At 38.6% G+C, this 23,832-nt stretch overlaps 1 protein-coding gene across 3 annotated transcripts in view; it reads right to left on the bottom strand.

The window, feature by feature from the left end:
• Positions 1-3,316: 3,316 nt before the first annotated feature.
• MFSD6 (major facilitator superfamily domain containing 6) overlaps positions 3,317-23,832 on the bottom strand; it is a 75,546-nt gene continuing 55,030 nt past the window's right edge. For all 3 annotated transcript variants that reach the window (XM_045560342.1, XM_045560343.1, XM_045560341.1), the window contains 4 exons: positions 11,611-11,772; positions 10,605-10,703; positions 7,909-8,189; positions 3,317-5,609 (listed from right to left, as the gene is read on the bottom strand). In XM_045560342.1, the coding sequence (XP_045416298.1) occupies positions 5,406-5,609; positions 7,909-8,189; positions 10,605-10,703; positions 11,611-11,772 (746 nt within the window). In that variant the 3' untranslated portion in view covers positions 3,317-5,405. The remainder of the gene's footprint in view (positions 5,610-7,908; positions 8,190-10,604; positions 10,704-11,610; positions 11,773-23,832) is intronic.

Below are 23,832 nucleotides of genomic sequence, written 5' to 3' on the forward strand. Positions count from 1 at the left end.
CTAGGATAACTCTTGGAAGACACATTCAGTGAGATAGCTGCTTTTTTGTTTATTCTTTAAATAATTTGAGGGATCTGTTTTTTAGATTTGGTCTATTTTCCAAAAAAAGGCAGTGATCAAAGGAGAAAGGGAGAGAGTACCAGGATTTATTAGAGATCCATCAGGCACTATACTGAGCACCTCTTGTGCCTCTTCATTTGAAGCTCATAACCAGTTTGTGACATGTTTTATTATTATTTCCATTTTACAGCTGAGGAAAGACTCAGAGAAAGAGAAGGTTACTGTAAGGACATATAAAGTGGTATAATCAAGAATTTGAGAGCTCCAGTGTGTCTGCTCCCAGGGCTTGTGTTCTTTCTACTTATATTGCCATCTTTTTAAAAAAGTCAGTTAAGGAAACAGCCCCATGGATAAGGCATTCACAAGATGACTATATCTGCCGATGCTGTGCACATGCCAATCCTGTGCCTTGTATCTGTGTACACTGCAGACTATGGTCCAGGTCATTGCTTCTTAGACTGGGTGATGGACTAGTTTCCCCCCAGTTCGTCACAAGTAATACTTTTATCACATACATTAAAAACAAATTAGAAAAATGAAATAATTTTTTAAAAGACATACAAAATATAAGCCCAGTGACCATGATGTCAAGGCAATGTCATATTGCTGTACACATTTTGAAATGCTTAATTTCTATTTTGTCACACACCAGCAACAGTTTATGGACAGCACCAGCCCACGACTGCACTTCGAGTAGCACTGGTCTAGATGTTATTTTTCTGAAACTCCGTTGATCTTTTCAGGGAACAAAAAAATTCCCAACCTTTGTCAAATATAAGTTTACAGTTTAAAAGAAAAGCATCTTCAGCTGACTACTTGGGGGAGTATGGTATATAATTTGTTAAATAATTATAGAGTTCTTCAGTTTAGTTTTGTTGACACTTATAAGGAGAAAAAGAAAAATGAAACTTATGGAACTTATAACCTTTTATAACCTCTCCATCTCTGCAGAGTTTTCACATTATGGAATTGTCATTATTTGTCATTTTTTTCCATCCTCTTCAACTTATGTTTTGCTTAATTTTATCTCTTAACTAATTCATATCTCTAACTGGTTAATGTTTACAACGCATGTTGGACTGAATGCTTGGTTGTACAGATTACTAGATATAGGTAATTGTATATAGCATGGCACAGTAGACTGGACGAATGTAATATGATTATAGGTTTAAATGTTAACAAAATACTAAGAGCTAGGCCCTGGAAAATGAGAAAGCACTATTCCTGCCTTGGGCTTTCTGCCACACAACGGCAGTATTTATGGAGGGTGCACTATGTGTCAGGTATCTCATTTAAACATCAAACCAACCTGGAAAGCAGATACCATCATCACCTCAGTTTTACAGAGAGCCCTGAGGCCCAGAGAGGTTATGTTAATATGTACATGTAAGTTCTCACTGGCAGAGCTGGGACTCAAATCCAAACATGCTGACTCCAGAGCCCACATCCTTAACCCCAGCACTATAAGGTCCCTGGGTTGCCCTCTAAAAACTGGGACCTTCTTGGAGCCACAGTGGGGCAATAGGTCCTATATTAGCTGTCCAAAGCAGATGGGAGCTGGGTGAGAGTTAGGTACTCACCTGGGCTGGCTCACTTTTCCCCCATGCTATACATCAGTAAGTTTCCAGTTATACCTTTATCATAAGCCACAGTTTGTCCTGGCATAATGTAAATTACCTTCTGACCTGAGAAACCATTCCCCCTTTCTCCTACCCCTGTATTCTGTCCCCATCTAGGCACCAGTCTCTCTCCCAACTGCCTGACAGTCTGGAGTTCTTAAGCCGGGTATTCTTAAAGCTTTGATAGATAAAAAAGCACAGGCATGATACCTGGTTGATCCTGCCAGTAAAAAAAAAAAAAAAGCAAAAGCACAGGCATGGTTTGGGGCTTCAGAAGTAGCCTTTGTCTTGCCCTCATGCACTAAAGAGCTGAAGAACTTCTGAATGGAAAATCACCTTTTTCTTCTCTACAGTCAGCTCTGTCATAAGCCTGCCATCTTCTTCACAGAATAACACTTTCAGACTCCACCCTGTCATGCTGACGATGAGGAAAGTGAGGCCCAGCAATCTCCCAAAGGTGATCTCTTCTTCTATACCTGTGTTGTCCAGTATGGTAGTCATGAGCCACAAGTGGCAGTTTAAAATTAGAACTCTAATGCCTCAGACACACTAGCCACATTTCAAGTGCCTAAGAACCACATGTGGCTCGTGGCTACCACAATGGACAGTGCAAAGAGAGAACTGTCCATCTTCCCAGTAAGTTCTATCAGATAGTGCTATTCTACAATGCCATTGCCTTGTGGTACTGAGCTGTGGGTGTGTCTGCTTGCCCTTCCTGACTCTCATAGCTCTGAGAGTACCCAAACCATCAAGTCACCTGCAGAGTGTAAAGGGTCTGCTATTCTCACAATGAAGCATCAGGAGTTTGAAGGTGCCAGATGTCTAGGAATCTGGAAATATCTAGAAATCCTAAATGGGAATACAACTACACACGCATCAGGCATGTCTACGAATGGTTCAGGCCAGGGCTCTTTATGGCTTGCTCTCCCACAACAGAAGCAGGGAACGGCCTCCCCTCCTCCTGGGGTGGGGGAAGGTGCTGGGCAGACTGACTTTGGCATCAGGACTTGAACTTGAATCCTGGCTTTGTGACCTTGATCCCAGAACTTAAACTGTTAGCTTCAGAATCCTCATGGTTAAAATTGGGACAGTGACATGTACCACCTACAGTTTTTGTAATGACAAAATCATAGTCTCATTAGCACATAGCAAGCACCCAGTATCCATGGATGTGGTTCCCCTTTTCCCAGATTCACTGCAGAACTCCAGATCGTCTGGGAGAAATATTGCTTACGTAATGGTCCCCAGCACCACCAGCAGCCCCCACCCTAGCAGTACTGGAAGGAACTGCAGTCACAGGGAAGTTTCTAGCCAACTATCTGCTTCATGGGGCCAGTGGCAGGATTAACTAGCCAGTAAAGCAGGATTGCTCTTCCTATGAATTCCCTAGGCTTTTTATGAGGTTTACTGCCTGTTGGACAATTCTTCTTAAGGACTTGAGGAATAGTTTAATAATTAGCAACTAATCTCTTTGGATCCATACAAACTCAGCGCTCTAGGGTAATTTCTGTTACTATAATCACAGGGGAAAGAGTAGGAAATGAGTCCTTAAGGCAGTGATTACCAGCCTGGGCTTCATGACACACCTGGGTATTTCCAGGGATCTCAAGAGGGGTTATAAAATTCTCAAATCAAAATTTAATTTGAATGCACTTTAATATTTTTTAAAGTAGCATATGGCACTTTGAGGACAGGAAGAAAGTCACAGAGTCCACAAACCCATGAATGTGTCAGCTTAAAAGGCTGGAAATTACTGCAATATTGAATCTGCTGTCACAGTAAATGTTCCATAACAAAGGTGTGTTGAATTTGGTCTCATTCATTACAGAGTAAAGGACTTTTATTTGTTTGGTCACATCTTTATCATTTAAGAAATATTTAAAAATGGTATTTATTTTTATTTCAACATGTCAACTATGCATTTCCAAAACAGCAGGCTTTTCAAAGAAATAAATCAGAACTGTAAACACAAGATACAGAATAAGTTTTTGACTTCCTACAGTCAGTTTCACAATTCCACATACTGTACATTCATAGGTGAGGTTCAGCCTGTCACCCATTTCTGTATTTCTATAATTATACAAGCATAATAAATACATCTGATTTTAAAGGTCACTTAAAATGAGTCATGATAATTTACAGTACAGTACTTTTCAGTTCAAGTGCAAAAAAATAACTATTTTTGCTTAATTCCATTTCTTTCAGTTTTTTTATTTTTAAGCTGTGTTTTGCGGTGAGGCTAGACATCCAAGTGTAGAATTTCTTCTCCCAGATGCAGTATTGGGTAGAACCATGGGCTCGTGGGGAAGCCCTCACTTTACAACTGATCCTGCCTGATCAGGCCACAGGGGAAGGTGAGTTGCTCCTCTCTAACTCTGTTCTTTCCTTTCCCCTCCTGTGCTCATCCACTGCTATCATACACAGTATAACTCACCTTCACTCAGCTAATGCTACGTTGCCTCCCCTCAGGCTTCCTAGGAACCTCGCTTTCATTTTCAGCAGCAAGCATTACGTGTGATTCACACAGCCATTGTTCTGACTGTAGTTGTAGTATTTACAGGTGCACACCCATATCTGAATTGTCCAGTGTCTGACTATGTCTTCATGGGAAAGAAAATACTCAGATTTCTTTCTTTAGTTGTTGGAAAGTACAGTTACTTCTTATTGCCATCCTTCCCATCCCTGGTTTCCTATTTAACCACCTTTTCCTCACCAAAACCAAAACAAAACTGACCCATATGTAATTTTTTAAAATTATATCCCTCCCCCAGGCACTTAAATCTTATACTGTTATTTGTAAATAGTGCTGCTTAATTAAAAGAACTCTTAGGAATTCAGAGATGTTTTTATTTTATTCCATCAGCTAATTAGAGCCCAGATCACTATAAAACAGTAAATAGCACTAGCGGCTATTTACAGTATCAATATATTTAGTAAACCCTTGTCTATCAAGCTATAGGATACTGAGTTGGTTGGTTTATTTGAGATATTCCCTCATTTCTGGTCTTTCTCAAAGCCCATTTAAAACAAAAGGCATTTTAAAGCTCAGCTTAGCTTGTAGTAGTCAATAACAGCTTTTGTTGCTCAAAGAATTGACTATTTTCATTGTATACCATACACATATAAAAATATATTTGCTAGAGATATGCAAAGTTTCTGAGGAAACTTTTATTTTTTCAACAGAAAGCATATGTGATACTAACTTCTATCTGGTTGCTTTTTAAATATGTCTTATAACTTTTCAAATGGTCCTCTCCAAGAAAAACAAAACTGTGTTTTTGTGAAACAGATGTATTCTATTTCTTCCCAATTTGCATTAAGAACCAAATAATTAGAATAAATAATCAGAAGAGGGAAACCATATCAACATTCACCTTGAAACACTTTCGCTCCCTCTGCTCACTTAGTGTAACTGCTGGTTTCAACTCCAACTGCACTGGCAGAGAAGCCTGTTGTCCTTAGCCTAACCAACCAAGAACTGGAAGTCCTCCTTGAACTCCATTTCCCTGTTGTAATTCCAATGGGATTATAGAAGTTTACCTTTTCCTGCCAGTATGTACTGTAGCTCCTGTGTATGTGTGTTTCCATGTTAATGAGCTTGGGTATTTAGAAGCGTATGCAGTGCTGTGCTCCTCCCAGGGGAAGTGTATCCTCACTGGGGGCCTGGCCCTGTGTCCTGGCCGAGGAGCCCAATTCCATGCAGGGTATGAGATGAGCAGGATGCCCTCAGTGTCCTCCCGCAGCTGGCTGAGCCTGCTGTTCCTCACTCTCCTCCACGCACGGGTCCATACTGGGGTGAGGGGGGCTAGTCTGTGTCTGAGATGCTGCTGCGTCAGGGGATGGCTGGTTTCTAGATGGGTCAGAGTGAGACTCACATGGGACAGGCCGGGCTCTACTAGCTGGAGAACCTTCCCGATTCTCACTGGTCCCCTGGAGGGAAAAAAATAGGAGATGCCCCATGGTCAGTGATAGCAATTAAATCCAAATTTTTTATATGCTTTCAAGTAAAGTACAGGAAACATCGGGAGATCATCCTGAAGTGCCCATTTCAGGGACCAAGTAATAGAGGAATAAGGATAGAATGTCTTACCTTTCATCTCCTTTCCTATGTGCAACTGCCAGAGCCGCATGAAAAACACAAACACTATAAGCAGACTTATCTTGTGGACAAAAAAACATTACTGCCAAAATGCCTGTGACTACTGCGCAAACAATTTACATCAGCAAATATCTACTGAGCACCCCCAGCCATGTGGCAAGTCATTGAGCAAGCACCACAGAATAAATGAAACTCAGGTCCATTGCTCAGACAGCAGAGGTCAAGAGCCAGAAGACACTTCATCTAATAGCAAGAAAATAAGGGATTCTAGCATTGGAGGCAGAGCCAGGCAATGAATGTCCTGTAATTAAGAGTCCTAATATACATTTGGGATTTGAAAATATGCACTAAAAATTAAATAAGTCAGAACATCCATGTAAAAAAGGGAATATAAATAAGCACTTATATAACCACCTGTGAATAACCATGAATACACACATTCACTCTAGCACATTACCAGCAGCAATTTCTATAAAGCGCCATATTGGTTTTATAAGTCAGGAAACATGTTTTTTTTTAAATGACTTTTCCTTCAAGTTTGTAGCCATCACTTCCAATAGCTGAACACTAAAAAGAAAGTTTCATTTCAGTGATTGATTCTAAAATGTGAAAAAAAAACTTAGAATAATGACTTCTTCTTAGGGATAACTATCTGACAGTTTTTATTAGTCTCAATATATCAGAAAAAAAAATTTTTAATGCTGTTAAGCCTAACAGGCTTCAGTGAAAATGAGGATGAGTACACAAAGTTATGAAAACATGGCTACTAAAGCAGCAATCATCCTCTCATCAAATTCGTGTCAATTTATTATCTTGATAAATTAATAAATAGAATCACGCATGGACCTGCATGTATATGGTTCTCAGTGAAGAACCAGACTTGGTTAAAATTATACAAACATTTTATGTTAGCTTACAAAGTCAAAATAAATTTAATTAAGGTAGTTCAACAAATTTCCTAAAAGGGAAATTACTCCAATTACTTTTTTTTTTTTTTAAAGAGAGGAGCATCTCATTCTGTTGCCCAGGCTGGAGTGCAGTGGCATGATCATAGCTCACTGCAACCTTGAACTCCAAGGCCCAAGCAATTCTCCCTCCTCAGCCTTCCCAGTAGCTGGGACTACAGGCGTGTGCCATCACACCTGGCTAAGTTTTTATTTTTTTATTTGTGGTAGAGATGGGGTCTTACTATGTTGCCCAGGATGATCTTGAACTCCTGGGCTCACGCGATCCTTCCACCTCGGCCTCCCAAAGTGCTGTGATTACAGGTATGAGCCACTGCACCCAGCTTACTTTTTATTTTGAAGTCTTTCCCCTTTATTTTTTTCTTATGTGTACTCTGAAGCCACCCTAGACATAGAGCTGACACGACTTACCAAGTAAAAGGGAGTGATTAATATAAAAAGGGGAAGCTGGATTTATTACTTTGCCGAAACTATTCATAGAAGTCATACTCATTTTCCAAAGTCAGCATACAGCATTAGTTATATAATTATCCATGCTGTTTTATCAGTATGATTTGACTCTACTCAGGAGAGACCACTCCTCTAGGGACAAAAAAAAAAATCACACTTTTTATTTTTCATGTGAGGCCACCTGTACAACCATATTTCCAATGAGTTAGGTGTTCTACCAGACCCATACTGTGGCTGAGATTATTAATTAACTCAACAAACATTTACCGTGGTCCTGTTATAATGCCCCCACTAGAATTTTGGAATTGCAGAGATGAATGAATATAGTCCCCAAAGGCAAGAACCATATAGTTTCACTGCAACTGGTATTCCATCAACGCTGAAATTTTAAAAAAATACTATCAACACTGAAATTTTAATGAAACATACAAGATCAGAAGGGATTTACGTCTTTCTTTCAAGAAATAAAAGAATCATGTCCTCTGTGAAGCCTTCCTCAACTCTGTAAGGCAGAATTTTCCCTCCATGGGACTTTGTATACACCTCTATAATGCATTTCTCACAGAGTACTGAAATTATTTGTTTACATGTCTATTTCCCCCACCAGACTTTCCATAAATCTTGTTGAATGAAAGATGAGTAATTAAATCAACTGGGCCTATTTAAGGTATCTTCAGGGACAGGTAGTACTGCTGACCCAGCAGAGGAACTTTACCTGTAAAGGCTGTATCTCAGAAGCACGGTTGTCTCTTGTCAGTTGCATCATCTCTTTGATTTGGTAGAGTGCGTAGACAAATGTCACCCAGGGAGAAGAGCTGACCCCCCAGGCTGGTTTGTTCACATCTTCCTGTTCTTCCTGGTGCTTGGTTTTCTTGGGTGGAAGTCTGGGCTCAATGCGTGGCATGACATCCTCTGTCTGCTGCTGCACCAAGTCGATAGTTGCTATGGGAACAGGACTAGAGGGAACAGGAATCCTTTCTGCCAACATTGTCTTGTCTGGAAAGAAAATAAGATTTAAATCATTTTTCAGAGTTTTCTACATATTTAAACAAAGGTAAAAAAAAAATAAAATAAACCAACAATCCCATAAGTCCATGCTAGTGTGCTTGGCAATATTAATAAATTGCTGTTTACCAAGGACTTCTTTACTTGGTGCAAATACTGAGTAAATGAACATGATGTTGATCTTTGAGGGTCGCCTTATAGAACTTAATGGAAATTAACTTATGTTTACTTAGGAACTCTATTTTTCATTTAACTTAGATGTAACATCTGTGGGGCACAGTTTACAGAGAGTGTTGCCTTAGGCCCAGTCACAGGATTACAATTTTAAAGATAAGCATCAATACAGGAAAAGCCATGTGATAGCTATTTTTACTGGCCTTTTACAGAAGGCAGGGACCGAGGATGTGTAAGGGATATGATCCAGTTGGGGTTATAAAAGAACAAAAGTGAGAAAAAACAGTATTGGTTTGCCTCTGAGGTTTCTGTAACAAGCTAGTTTTCTCTTAACGGAAGCACTTCAGGTGACTGAGGCCAAACCTCCTCAAAGGATGGGGGCATCCAAAGAAGATGAACCCTATTTTGGGAACCAAGAGCTGAGTAAGAATATTTTCATTCTACTGGTTGGCCTTTTTATTAAAAAGTTGAATCAACCTGTTCTCATCTACAGATTATATTTGCTATAAACTCCTTCTTGTATAACAATTTTATTAGGTTATTAAGTATGAAATGTCCGATTTCCTTAAATACTAAGTTTGACAGTTGGTATCTCTGACATTTCACTTTAACACTTCTTGTTTTATTTTTATTGTGAAGGTACATCCTCATTCTTTCAAACCCACGGTTTGGCTTGTGATTATCTTTCAAAGTTTTTTTTAGAGCAATTTTTGCGAAACCATGGATAAGAATCTGTTATTTTCTAACATGAGTTCTGCCTTGAAACCAATGCTGCACAGACAGCCCAAAATATCCACAAAGTGGGAAGGATGTGGCTAATGAACGCATAGTACATCAATGGTTTAAGAAGTTCCATTTTACTGATTTTAATCTTGAAAATGAGCCACATGGGCAACCTGAGGCCAAGGCGGATAATGATGAGCTGAAAGCTATAGTGGAAGTGAATCCATCTCAACCTAAGCATGAATTAGCAGCAAGGTTTGACATCACTATTCCAATAATATTGGACCATTTGAAATAAATCGATAAGGTATAGAAGCTGGATAGATGGGTTCTGCATGAATTAAGCAAGCGTCAGAAGAGAAATCGTCTGGAAGCTTGCCTTTCTTTGCTGTCACAACATAAAGGTGAACCATTTCTACCTGTCACGACATAAAGGTGAACCATTTCTACACCATATTGTTATATGTGACGAAAAATGGATTCTTTGTGACCAATGCAAGTGTTCGGCACAATGGTTAGATAAAGATGAAGTGCCAAAACACAGTCTAAAAATGAATATTCATCAAAAAAATTTAATGGTGTCTGGTGGTAAGCACTGGTAATACAGCTTCATGAAACTTGGTCAATCAATTACAGCAGATGGCTGCTGTAACCAATTGGACAAAATGATGAGGATGCCTGTGATTAAGCAGCTGAGATTGGTCAATAGAGGCAGGCCAATGCTCTCATAAGATAACACTTGACCACATGTCACACAAACAACGCTGCTCAATCTACAGAGGCTGGACTTGGAAACTCTGTCATCCAGCGTATGCACCAGACTTTGCACAGACTACCACTTCTTCCAGGTTTTGGACCACTCCTTGCAAGGGAAAATACTCAATTCTCAACAAGCTGTGGAAAAACGCCTTTCACAATTTCACCACCACTTGCTCTCTAGGCTTCTTCACTGCTGGCATAAACAGGCTATCATTAAGATGGCAAAACCATGTAGGTGCATACTTTGATTAATTGTACTGCTTCTTGTTTGAGATATAATAAATTTTTGATTTGAAATGGGACATTTCATATTTAATGACCTAAATAATAAAGGCCATGCCTGGTTCAGGGAAAACGTCAACTTTCAGGTTTAGACTTTTTTCCCAAATGAAGGTAAAGGCATAGAGATGAATATCACTCCCTATCCCTAGTGGTAAAACTACTATACAGCCTTGTACATATTTGACTAAAATTTGAAATAACATTTAAAATATCAGGGAAATTTAAAACCAATACTTCCCTAGTACCTTGTACCATAAAAGAAAACAAGAAAACCTCAAGCTACTTAAAACAACCAATATTCTTTTCAGCATAGTAGATGGCTTCTTTCTAACAAAGGTACACATGAAGTCATCAATATGCCACTCAGAAAATCTAGACAAGCAAGCCCATTGTATACTTCATAACCACTTCTGGGTTTCTGAGGGACATGTGTAGACTTCCCCATCAAGAAAGAATGGGAACGGTCACCTTCTTCCTCATCTGGCACTGCCAGCCACTGGATCAGGGCAAAGAGCAGGAGGATCACCAGGCAGGCCATGCCAATTCCTCGGAAGGTTGCAGCAGCCCCTGTGGAAACAAACAGAGCTCTCTATAGAGCAATTCCAGGAAATGCAGAGAGCCCTCATCCAAAACTGTCACCTTCTAAAGTTTTCAGGGCAAAGGAAGCACAGATTGGGCTGAACCAGAGGAAAGTGGCTGGCCATTATCTCCATATAATGGAAAAAACACAGGACTGGGTAGGTATCAGGAGACCCAGGTGCTGGTATTGGATCTGTTATTGATCAGTTATAAAACTGCATTTATAAAGGATTTTCTCTGAGTGCCTTTCACTTACAATGGTGCTCTCCTCTTCATAAAGACCATTTACCCAACTATTAACAAATGGCTTCATTAATCTGTAATTGGAATGGCAGAGCTCAAATAGTGCTATAATTCACACATCCCTGAGCCCACCTTAAATAGGTGACTGAGCAGTTAAGATCCCTGGAGCAGAATAATCTCATTTCTACCCCAGCCCCTATATTTCCAATAAGGGAGATCTGACAAGACAGACAGACATCGTTATAGATGTACTGACATTACCAAAGCCAGCATATGGTTAGATTCTTCTGGTTCAGAATCTCCTGATGGAGGAACAATGACAGATTTTCTTTCCTTTAGCATTATTATCAGCAGGTTTAGATACCTTACTTGAAGCCAAAAGTACACGTGCTTATTCATTGTTTGGCTCCTTTGAAGTATCTGTGTAACATCCCATTAAGCTGTTTGTCAGAGGAGTGTGCACAGTTACAGACTAAACAACCTAAGCACACTGTTTTACAATCATGGCTACCGTGAAATCTAGAAAGAGAGTATGAATACTGGAGTTTAGCTTCTGGCAATCTTCAGTACTAACTGGAGTGCTTATTGAGGTGTTGCTGAAAAATCATGTTTTCATCAAAGAAAAAAGGCATAAAGAGAAAGCCATTCTTACCAAAATAATTTACTAACACGCCTCCGATCATGGCACCGCAGCCTCTCCCCAAACCCAGGTGAAGGCCCTGCAGGATGCCCTGAGCAGACGTCCTCAGCTCAGGGGGAACAGCTGCACTTAGGTAAGAGATGCAAGCTGCCCAGATGGCGGCATGTGTCACTCCTGGGAGGAGGGAGAGCAGAGGGGTTGATTGGTCAGCACTTTTCAGGTTACTCTTCTTTGAAATGTAGATTATTTATTGAACTAGGCACCTATTTTTTAAATATATTTTCTGTAGTAAAATATACATAACAAAATTTAGCATTTTAACCACTTTTAAGTGTACAGTTCAGTGACATTGAGTACACTCACAATGTTGTGCAACCATTACCATCATCCACCTCCAGAACATTTTCCTCATCCCCAACACAAACTCTGTACCCATTAAACAGTAACTTCCATTCACCCCTTGCCCAGCCCCCTGGCAACCACCACTCTACTTTCTGTCCTTATGAATGTGACTAGTCTAGGTACCTCACAGAAGTGGAATCATATAGTATTTGTCTTATCGTGTCTGTCTTATTTCACTTAGCCTAATGTCTTCAAGGCACATCCATGTTATAGCTTGGGTCAGAATTTCATTCCTTTTTAAGGCTGAATAATATTCCATTGTATGTATATACCACATTTTGTTCATCCATTCATCTGTGGATGGGCCTTTGGGTTGTTTCTACCTTCTAGCTATTGTGAATAATGTTGCTATGAACACTGGTATGCAAGTGTCTGTTTGAGTCCCTGATTTCAGTTCTTTTGGGTATATACCTAAAAATGGAATTGCTGGGTCATACAGTCATTGTATGTTTAATACTTTGAGAAACCACCTGTTTTCCACAGTAGCTGCACCATTTTACAGTCCCACCAGAAATGCATAAGAGATCCAATGTCTCCACATCCTCTCCAGAACTTATTTTCTTTTTTTTTTTAATAGTAGCAATCCTAATGAGTGCTAATATCTCATTCTCCTAATGGTTAGTGATGTTGAGCCTCTTTTAGGTGTTTAATGTCCATTTGCATATCTTTGGAGAAATGTCTATTAAGTTCTTTGCCTATTTTTGAATTGGATTGGGTTTCTGTTGTTGAGTTGTAGCAGTTCTTTATATATTGTGGGTGTTCATCCCTTATTGGGCACCTTCTTTGACACTATGATTATTTCCACTTTTTTCCATTACAATTAGCACCATGATTAACATTTTGGGGGATACAGCTTTTTACATAGCTTAGATTATTTATGCTGGCTATAATTCTATAAGTAGGGTTATTATTCAAAGATATAACAATTTTTATGCTTTTTAATATGTGGTTCAAAAATTAAATAAGAGTATAAAGATAATTTACAATGCCTCATTACCAGTTTCATTATATATCTTCACCATTTGTTGGGAAGATGGAGATAACAGGTAGGAAAATGGTCATTATTTTAATATACAGCAACTGCACCTTGTCTAAATTAAAATCTTCATTAAGACACTGCTTTAGGCCAGGCATGGTGGCTCATGTCTGTAATCCTAGCACTTTGGGAGCCCAAAGTGGGAGGACTGCTGGAAGCCAGGAGTTTGAGACCAGCCGGGGCAATAGCAAGACCCCATCTCTCCAAAAAAAAAAAATTCACTGGGCGTGGTAGCATGCACCTGTAGTCCTAGTTACTTGGGAGGCTGACACAAGAGGATTGCTTGAGCCCAGGAGTTTAAGGTTGAAGTGAGCTATGATCGTGCCACTGCATTCTAGCCCAGATGATAGAGTAAGACCCAGTCTCAAAAACAAACAAACAAAAAAAAAAGTAGAAGCAGAAGCATTTATTTTTCCTAGTTTATGATATATTTTATCCCCTAAATTTTACAGGAAAGTTGTTTTAGGTAGCACAATTCTTAAGACTTCCTTAATCTTGTCTTATAAATATGGAAAATGGTGGAGGTTTTAGATTCCTAGGTTGCTTTTTCATTATTTTAAAACTGGAGAACCAGAACACAACTGTAGTAAAAATATTGGCAAGAATTTCAGATTATTAATAAGGTTACTAGAAAGCTGCATATTCAAGTTTAAGAACAAGAACTACAACTCCACAACTGTCTTTTGTAGACACGGGTGATGTTACTAACCCAATCTCTTCCTACAGATTGCTCAGTTTTACAAGTTTCTTTTCTAAGAAGTGGGATGAATTTAATTGGTTCTTCCATATACATGATATTTTGAATTAGGTTATTTTAGGGAAGTTATTTTTAATCCTACATCTTCCCTGGAAAATGTTGGAGCCTATAGGCAGAGTAGAGTGGCTTTCATTCTTCTGCTTTTAGTACCAGAGAATTTTTTTTTTTTTTACTATGTGCTTTACTATTTTTTCCTCCAGTTAATGCCCTGAGTTACTTTAAAGAAGGGAGTACTTAATTATCTAATCAGTCTCAAAAAGTGATAAGGAAATCTAGAAATCTGTAGGCAATATTTTACAACTGCCACTTAATACCAGCCAACAAATTCTAAGAATAGTTTAAAAGCATCCTGACTTCAGTCTTCCTGCTAGAATGCTTTAATTATCCCAGAACACTCAGAGTTTTAGAAAATGCTCAGAATTCTGAAGGAAAAAAAAGGAGACAAATTCTATTGTTGGAAGATTTTGTGCATGTCCAAGCCTTCACACTTAAGAAAATAACTGCTAGAATTATATTTGATCTCAAATTATAACAAAAATATATACTAATATTTTAATGTTTTGATCGCATACATACATAAGCCCGTCTTTGTCTACTTGTAAATCCTGCAATTAATTGCTCAGACAGACATAACAATAGCTTTTGTGTCTCCATTAAAGGTAATTTTGATGTGGTTTCAGATCTTTGGTGATTCATCTTTAAGAAATGATTTCCAAACCTATGTAGAATTTTACTACTGAATCTAATTAATTTTGAATAAATCAATTTTATTTCTTGGAATATTTTAGAGTTTTTTCCTAGTGTTAATGAAAAAGTGTATCTGAAAAGAAATGGAGTTAGCATCATCTATAATATTATAAATGAAAATATTTTAAAATATTCCCATTGCGTACTACTATGTCAACATTCATAATTAAGACTCTATCTAGGCACTATTCAATTCTGAGAAAGCTGGCATTATCTAGGGTATTGCAATTGTTTAGCCAGATAAAGCAAACACTTTATTTGATTTCTGTGGAAAGTAGTTAAGTATGCATGCTACTGTACTTGTCCTGGAGGCCTCATCAGAAGAACAGGAACAAGTAGTGTGAGGAGAAGGAAAGAGAAGTTTATTACTTTGCTGTCAAAGGAGGAAAATGGTAGACTCTTGTCTCAAAAAATGCCATCATCATAATAATAAGCAGAAATACAAGCTTTTAAAGGGTGAGTTCTCAGTCTAGACTACTGTGTTCTGCCAAGACAAAGCCTGTGATCTCCGCCTGGGGTGCTGAGCTATCTCCTGTAACACAAAGAACAAAAGACCTTCTCCCTGCCCCAGGGATGCAGGCCAGGCCGCAGTTCCCAAAAAGAGTGGGTGGGGAAAGTTTTAAAGAGACAGAAAATATTTTTGCTGTTTTTTTAGGCCATTTCCTCTGTTACACTACCACTAATCATCTAGTCCATCTTTTGAGTAAAAAAATAACCTAGTTGAAATGATAACTGAAACATATATAAGACCTAAGGTTATTCTGACGTTTCTCAGTCAACTATGATGCATATGACCTAAAGCACCCAGTAAAAATAGTGTTTATTCCATTATGGTTCTACTTAAGATTATCCATGGTAATTTTTTATTGTATGCCAGACATTGTGAATTTTACCTTTTTGGGTGCTGGATATTTTTGTATTCCTATAAATATTCTTTTTTCTCCCCTAAATATGCCTTCAGGGTAGCACAGCTATAAATATTCTTGAGCTTTGTTCTGGGATGCAGCTAAGTTACTTGGAAATAGTATGATCCTTTTGGGTCTTGCTTTTAAGATTTCTTAGATGACACCAGAGGAGTGTTTAGTCTAGGGCTAATTATTTCATAGTACTCACACAAGACCATTTTGAGTACTCTACCAATCCTAGGAATCACAAGTTTTCCAGTTTGGCTGACTGGAACAAGTACTATTCCCAGTCTCGTATAGGTTCTGAATACTGTTCTCCGTTAATGCTTTTCAGTAGTTCCTTCCCTAGCTCTGGATAGTTTCTATGATGTTATACTGATCAGTGCTCTACTGAATACTTTAGGGGAACTCTCTGTAAATCTCTAGAGTTTTCTCTCTCCTCTCTGGTATTCTGCCTTTAACCTCTGGCCTTTGGTCTCCCTAGACTCTTGGCTAGAGTCCTCAACTCAGTGGTTCTCCTCTATGCCCTGCAGCTTTCCAACTCTCACCAGGCAGTAAACTGATGCTCCTTATTTGGTTCCCATCTCTCAGGGATCACTGTCCTTGCTGCTGATGTCTAGTGCCTTGGAAACCATTGTTTTGTGTATTTTGACCAGTTTTTTAGTTATTTCAAAAAGGAGAATAAATCTAGTCCCTGTTATTCCCTTCTGGTCAGAAGCAGACTAATGTCAAATCAAATCTTAAAAGAATATTGATCTTTTAATTTTCCAAAACAACATGATTATTCTCTACGTGATGAAATAAGCAAATTTATTTAGTGGCACAGGTAAATGTATTTATACTAGAGTTATAAATTTTTAAAGCTATAAGTATGAGGTAACTAAGTTGGTAGATCACACAATAAAAATAAAAAGATGTTACTCCTGACTGATAATAGTAACAAGGGCATACACATGACTCTCCTTGCAATATGTGTTAACATTTCCTTGGCTACTTGAAGGTACAACTACTGATACAATTTCAGTGGCAATTCAACACCAACTCACATAATAGGTGCTTAATAAATAGATTGACTGGCAATGAATGACCCTCAGAGACCAAACAGGTCACGTAAACTTAGCATCTCAGTCCTTCCTTACCTTTACTGGGATCCCTCAGGATTAGCTCTGAGGCCTAATGAAAACAAAGACATATCCTCCACACTAACCACTGCCAAGACCTCAAGTACTTGAGGATACATTTGAATAACCTAGCATCACTAAAAATAATAATGATTAACATTAAATTTTTTCATTAATAATATTATTATAGCAGCTTACTCTACAAGGAATTGTGCTAGGTGTATTACATAGATTATTTCATCTATTCTTCCCCATAATAGGTACAGTAGTATTTTTTCTTCATTTTCCAAAAAGGAAACTAAGGCACAGGGTGATGAGAATGCCTTGTCCAAGGTCACACAGACTATGGAGCAGTGGAACAAGATTTAGGTCTCAAACTCAGGAGTTTGAGACCAGCCTGAGCAAGAGTGAGAACCCAACTCTACAAAAAGTAGAAAAATTGGGCGGGTGTGGTAGTGTGCACCTGTAGTCCCAGCTACTCTGGAGGCTGAGACAGGGATTGCCTGAGCCCCAGAGTTTGAGGTTGCAATGAGCTATGATGATGCCACTGCACTCTAGCTCAGGTGACAGAGGGAGACCCTGTCTCAAAACAAAAACAAATAAACAAAAATTGAGGAATGTGTAATAACTTGGCACACAGGCATATTTTGTATACCTAAGAATTTAAAAAAATTTTACTGAAATAAAAGTGAGATTGTATTTGTAATTTCTGTAGACTGTAACTTATGTCTAAGCTCTATATTCCTTATGTATGATTAGCTAAAATATGTGAGATAATGGATAAATGCTGTATTATTGCTCTATCATTATTGATTAATCCACTGACAACAGGAAGATGGCATAAAACATTTTTTTTTTTTGACTGACAGTAAAAGTAAAACTCTACACAAAAAAAAAATCCTGCCCTTTTTCATCTGGTGGATGAAAAAGGGCAGGATTTACCTGAAGGAGGAGCAGACTGAACTCCTTGAGAAGGACATATCCAGCACTCAGCACAGGGCTTGACACATAACAGCAGCTAAACAAAAGGACGTTAAACTGAACCCTGATAGAGAGTGGGCTGCATGCTGTGATATGATGAAGAAAACATTTAATTTAAAGCATTTAAAGCATTTAAAGACACCAAAGTGTCTAAGGTCAGAACTTGAGTGCTTAAATACTATACTATATATGCTTATAACAATTATTATAAGTATTCTATAGTAAATGTAACCATCTACTTTAAGAAGTTTTATCGATAACATCAAACATGCCCAACAGCACACCAATTTAAAAATTGGATATTCTTACTACATTCTTCCCCATCCTTCATAAGAGCTGATATATCATATATATAGTCAACATATATGCTCCAAATACCTCTTCACCTTATAATACTCCACACTGATATCGGATTCTGCAACATGCACTTCAAAATTGTTCAGTTTTGTCAAACAAGAATCCTCTATTGTAATAAATAGTACGTATGAGCAAGGGGGAAAAATCCTTTCTTCTCAAGTAGACACCTGCTCTCTGTCAAATGCTGTTTGGCTTTCGGAAATCACATCATAGCGGCTGGGAGGAGTGAGAACTGACAGTATTGGGGAACTAGCATTGTTTTGTTTTTTCTTGCTTCTGCCACTGACTTATGCTCATTGAACAAAACATAAGTATCCCTTCAGCACTGGTAGACAAAATCAGCTGTGACAAACCTTTTCCATTCATAGACCAAAGAATACATTTCAATTAGTTCAGTGTACTTCTCAAATGCTTTGATTTTAAAAAAAGCTTCTGAAAGATCAACCTGGTGAAAATCAGTAAGCACCTAAGAAAAGGTCTCCACTGGGCAGTCAATAAAAGAAAAAGTCTGTATCAGTTAAGGTAATGTAGCTTTTGTAACAGATAAACCTCCAAATCTTAGTGGTTTCACACATTACTTATTTTCTTTTCTTGCTCACATAAAGTCCAATGAGCAGGAGACAAGAAGGAACAGCAGCTCTGCTCCACGCAGGCATTCAGGGACTCAAGCTGCAGAGGCTCTGCCATTTTCAACACATGGTTACCCTAAGCATCAATGTCTCCCTGACGGAGGAGGGAGGGGATAATAGCACACGGGAAATTTTATGGGTCAGGTTTAGAAGGTGACACACATCATTTCTGCTCATATTGCACTGGCCAGAATCAATCACAAGGTCATAACTAACTGCAAGGGAGACAGGGAAATAAAAGTCTCGCTGTATGTCCATGAAGAAAAGGAAACAGAGCAGATGAATAGCAAGCCAGTCTCTCTGCCAGAGTTGGGGCTACCAACAGCAATGGACCTTCCAAAAATAGAGGACCGTACAAAGAGCAATGCACTTAGCAGCAGCAGCAGCATGAAGCTTCTGTGTGTTGCATGAAAGACATACAATTATTTATATAATTTATATATATTTATATAAGATATACAACAATTATTGTTAAAGGCCAACATTCCTACATCTGTCAATATACAGCACTGCAAGAATCCTCTTCATGCATCCCTTCAACAGTATGAATTAAGCATCTATACTATGTGTCAGATACTCTGCTAGGCTTTGAGAATATGATGATATATATAAAATGTCCCTGGCCACCATGGAACTTACAGTCTGGTGGGTGAAAAAGGGCAGGATTTACCTGAAGGAGGAGCAGACTGAACTCCTTGAGAACGGACATATCCAGCACTCAGCACAGGGCTTGACACATAACAGCAGCTAAACAAAAGGACATTAAACTGAACCCTGATAGAGAGTGGGCTGCATACTGTGATATGATGAAGAAAACATTTAAGGATAAAAGGTAACCTGGGTAAGTTGGAGAAAACTTCCAAATCCCATATATGAGTAAAAGTGGACAGAGGAAATAAAACAGTCTCTTCTATAAGTTTTAGTTTGCAAGTTAAAAAAATTTGAGTTGCTTTAAAATAAAAAAAAGTCTGTAACTGATGCAACAATGTTTTGTGGGGGCCTCATGAATTTTACATGCTGGTATTATGCCTTTGGTATTATACCTTAGCAGCAGTCCCCAACCTCTCTGACACCAGGGACCAGTTTCATGGAAGACAGTTTTTCCCCTGGGGCGGGGCAGAGCTCAGGTGGTGATGCCGGTGATGGGGACCAGCTATAAATACAGATGAAGCTTCCCTCACTCACCTGCTGCTCACCTCCTGCTATGTGCCCCCCCACCACTTCCTAAGTTTCATGGAAGACAATTTTTTCATGGGTAGGAGGGAGTGAGAGGAGGCGGGTGGCAGAGCTCTGAGGCCCAGCCCTAACAGGCCACAGGCCAGTACCAGTCTGAGGCCCAGAGGTTGGGGAATCACAGCCTTAAAGCATATTCTAGGAGACTACCATCCCAAACTGAGCACATTTAATGTCAAGACTTGGCAAGACTGTATACTACATGCTCAGTGTTTGCCCACATGAAGCCAGCACATAAGAACTGCTTTTATATCAAAGCCAGTAGAAATTTCACTTCCCCAATGAGAACTTTGAGAACAGTGTACATTGATTAGTCATGTTTGCCTCATGCTTTAGTTATCTGGCCTCAGCCTAATTTATGGCCAGGCTTTAATGCATAGTTACAGTTTAACCTCTTAGAATAGGATCTTTTAAATTACATTTTCCCAGTCCTGATTTTCATTTATTTTTAATTTATTTTACTTTTTTGTTATTGTATATTATCTAACATTTATTAGAGGCTAACTATGTGTCAGGTACTGTGCTAAATACTTCACATGAGTTCAGTTTATTTAATACTCATGTCAACCTCTTCTATAGCTCTAGAGCCTGAGGCTTAGCAAGATTAACCATCTTGCCCAAGGACACAGAGTTTATAGGCTGGGGAGCTAGAATTCAAACTCAGATATCTAATTCATGACTAAGCACTTTACGATTTCCAGATTATTGCATATTTTGGTAAGCTGCCTCAACTAACTTGTAGAATGAGGGGGGAGTATGAATAATGATTAAAATACACCAATGTTTTTATAGATGTGTCATGGATAGTAAGATGTCATCTTAGAAAGAGTTATCATATTGAAGGTTTAGCTTTTAAATTTAGTTTTCAAATTTTCTTCAGATAATTTAGAAGTTTTTAAGATAGACATTTCTGTATTACTCAAGAGATTTAAAAATTAGAAAATACCAACTCTAGCACATGACACAAGGGACTGTAAAATGGATCAAAAAATAAGCATTTATAGGGTATCTTCCTATATGTATGTCTCTTTGGAGAATTCAAAAGGTATTAGGCATGGTCTTTGTGTTCAAGGGTTTAAACTTAAGTTAGGAAATAAAGTGAATATTTGTAAAATAATTGGGGAGCAGTTAAATACTAAACTGTGTAACACGGTACTTAAGTCTGAGAACAGTTCAGCAAAGGGAGATCTAATATGGGCTGCAATTGCCAGAAAAAGATTCCTGGGCCAGAGGACATTTCAAATGAATCCTAAATGGACAAAATAATTTCTGTTTTGAAGAACTCTTAGTAACTGTAAAACATGCGGTGACAAAGAATAAAGTTGTTCTATTACAATTTATAAGACTATTCTGATTAAAAATTAATTTTAACAGTAACACCAAGGATTTTTATATGCCAATTAATCAATTGAAATGTTCAAATTAAAGCATTTGTCTATTTTACATATTCATGTGGCAGACTATTTGTGTTTCATGGCTTGTGCCAGACAAAATTTCCAATATGAATGATAACAGACTGGAATCATGTGTAGAATTTCCACTGTCAGATAAGGGCTGCAAAATAATCCTCTTATAATTTCTCCATGCTCTTCCAGAACATAGGAGGAAGGAAAATACAGTTCCTTACTCAGCAGAATAGACATGCTAAGTAAGATGAACAGACTAAAGCTTCATAAATGTCAGCTCAAGCTTTCCTAACTGGTGATATTAAAAAGCCATTTTTAATCAAAACCTTACCCTGGTTCACGCTGATAGAGCATCCTGCAGAGAGGGAGCTGCCCCAGACGGCATTTTCACCCCTCAGTGCTATAGCCATCAACTCAAATAACTCACAAGGACCTCTTTAGTTACAACAGCCCCCAGGTGGGCTTTACTGTCCTCAAATACATTTTAATAATAAGAATAATTTTGATCACATTCATCTTTGAGTTTTGCAAGGATTCACAACTAATACTCACATAAAGGGAGCCTAACTAATTTGGGTTTGATTTCAATCAGATGTTTATATTCTTGATCATAAGCATGAATGTATAAACGGTTTTTGTATAAAAGAAAAGGAGAAAATTCCTATGGGTTTTTAAAATGAGAACTTGAAAAATAAAAATAAACCAATCCCCTGCCCCCCCCCCACCCCCACCACCACCCAGCAATGCTTTTAGGCCCTTAGACCCACTGTGTCTTTTTAAAATAAATTGCAGACGCCTTATGGGCACAAAGTACATCTTCTGCTTCTTTATGTGGTGCCACCAATTGACGACCAAACAACATGTCTGCTGCAAATGGTAGCTGAATTGCTAAAAGGATAAGGCTGCAAGAGAACATTGGCTACTGAATGTGAGAACAGTCATTGGAAAGAAACGACCTCACAATACCAAACAACATCGAGTGGTCTTACCTTGATTCCCAAATAAATGCCTACATATCCTCCTTCCTACAGGTCTAGAGAGGAGGAAATTTGCTTCTTCCCAAACCCATCTGCTAATTATTACCAGTATAGCCTGAGGAGACAGAATGCTGAGAGGATGATCAAGAAACTCCAGGGAAGGAAGGATAACAAGGAATTCTCCACCCTTGGTTACATGCAACTCAAAAGAGGAAGGGGGATAGAGAATAAAGCACATCTTTTGTTTCTTCCCCTTCAGCTGCCCACTACGTAGTACTAGTTCTCCCAGTGTTTTGGAGATGAGGCAAGGGTGATAGCATGAGACATAGACTCTGCTTATATCGTTTAAGAAGACCCTCTTGTGTGACACTGGTTGGAAACCGAAGAATGGAAGTGCTGACTGTTCAGTGTCAAGATCGTCAGTAATGAGAGACAACATCCCACTCCCCAACCCTTCCTAAGACCAGGTCTTTGGTAATCATCAGGAAGCATTTCCGGTCAAGGAATTAAGGGGTAGATATCATAACAGTATGCTTGTCCTGTAATTAAATAAGTCAGTGTTTTGTTATAATAATTTCCTGCCTTATTGCATCCTAAGGAGAGTCTCCTCTGAGCACAGGGACTTTAAATTCTTTTGGACAAAGGCTTGTAAAAGGTAGAAGAATCCAGGAAAGCAAAACAAAGTTTTTCAGTCAAAGGTGTATTCCTGTGACTCAAGATTTATTCCACGTGGAGGATCCACTATTTTCTGTGGGGTGGGCATGGGTCAAACAAAGGCAGGGGATTTTGTTTTTGTTGTGCAGTCACACAGCACTCAGCACTCACTTCTGCCAGGGAATAAAACTATCTCCTCCAGCTTTAGAAACAAAGAGCTTTGTGCAAACTGGTCACAGAGCCCTCTGTTGGATTAGGAAACTATTTGCAGATACTCTTTTCTTAACTTGCTTCAGATCAGTAACTAGGTTTCTACTGGCACAGGGTAGACTAAAATGAAACACACAAGTATAAATTGTAGCCTGGCATGGGAAGTTGAATTTATTTAGATTCAAAACATGGCCAGCTCCCTAAATCCTGGGATAATACACCCTGAGGTACATACCGTATTATAAAAATATGTCCTGGCTTGGCAGCCTGAGATGATAAATCCATCAAGCCCTAGGCACAGCACACCACATTATGTTCCCTGAAGATGCCACTCTGCTTTCCACTTCTGTGCTCGGCACATGGCTCTTCTCTACACCAGAATGTCTGCTCTCCTTAAGCCTCCTGGTGCATTCCTACTTGCCCTTCAAAAGCCAGCTCATGTGATTTCCTTTGGGAATTTTTCAATAAAGTCTTCATCCTCCCACTCCTTGCTTCACAAAGTTAATTATTTCTTCCCGACAGCTCCTTGTCTGTTACCCAGCACATTTTCCTATGATTCCATCTAATACACTGTGTGGTAATTATGTGTTTTACACATCTGGCTTCTAGAATAGACAGTGAGATCTTGGGGCATGAGTTTATATATATATATGTGTGTATATATATATGTATATATATATATTTTTTTATTACATTCCCTGAACTCAACATGCTTTCTGGCTCTTAGTCATCTTTGATAAATTAACAGTAAAAAAGAGTTTTTAAATTCACAACAGCATTTGTTTTCCCCTCTTATAAAATTCTTCTGTTGTTCCTCTG

Source organism: Lemur catta, chromosome 8 (assembly GCF_020740605.2).
Source record: "Lemur catta isolate mLemCat1 chromosome 8, mLemCat1.pri, whole genome shotgun sequence".
NCBI classification, from domain to species: Eukaryota; Metazoa; Chordata; class Mammalia; order Primates; family Lemuridae; genus Lemur; species Lemur catta.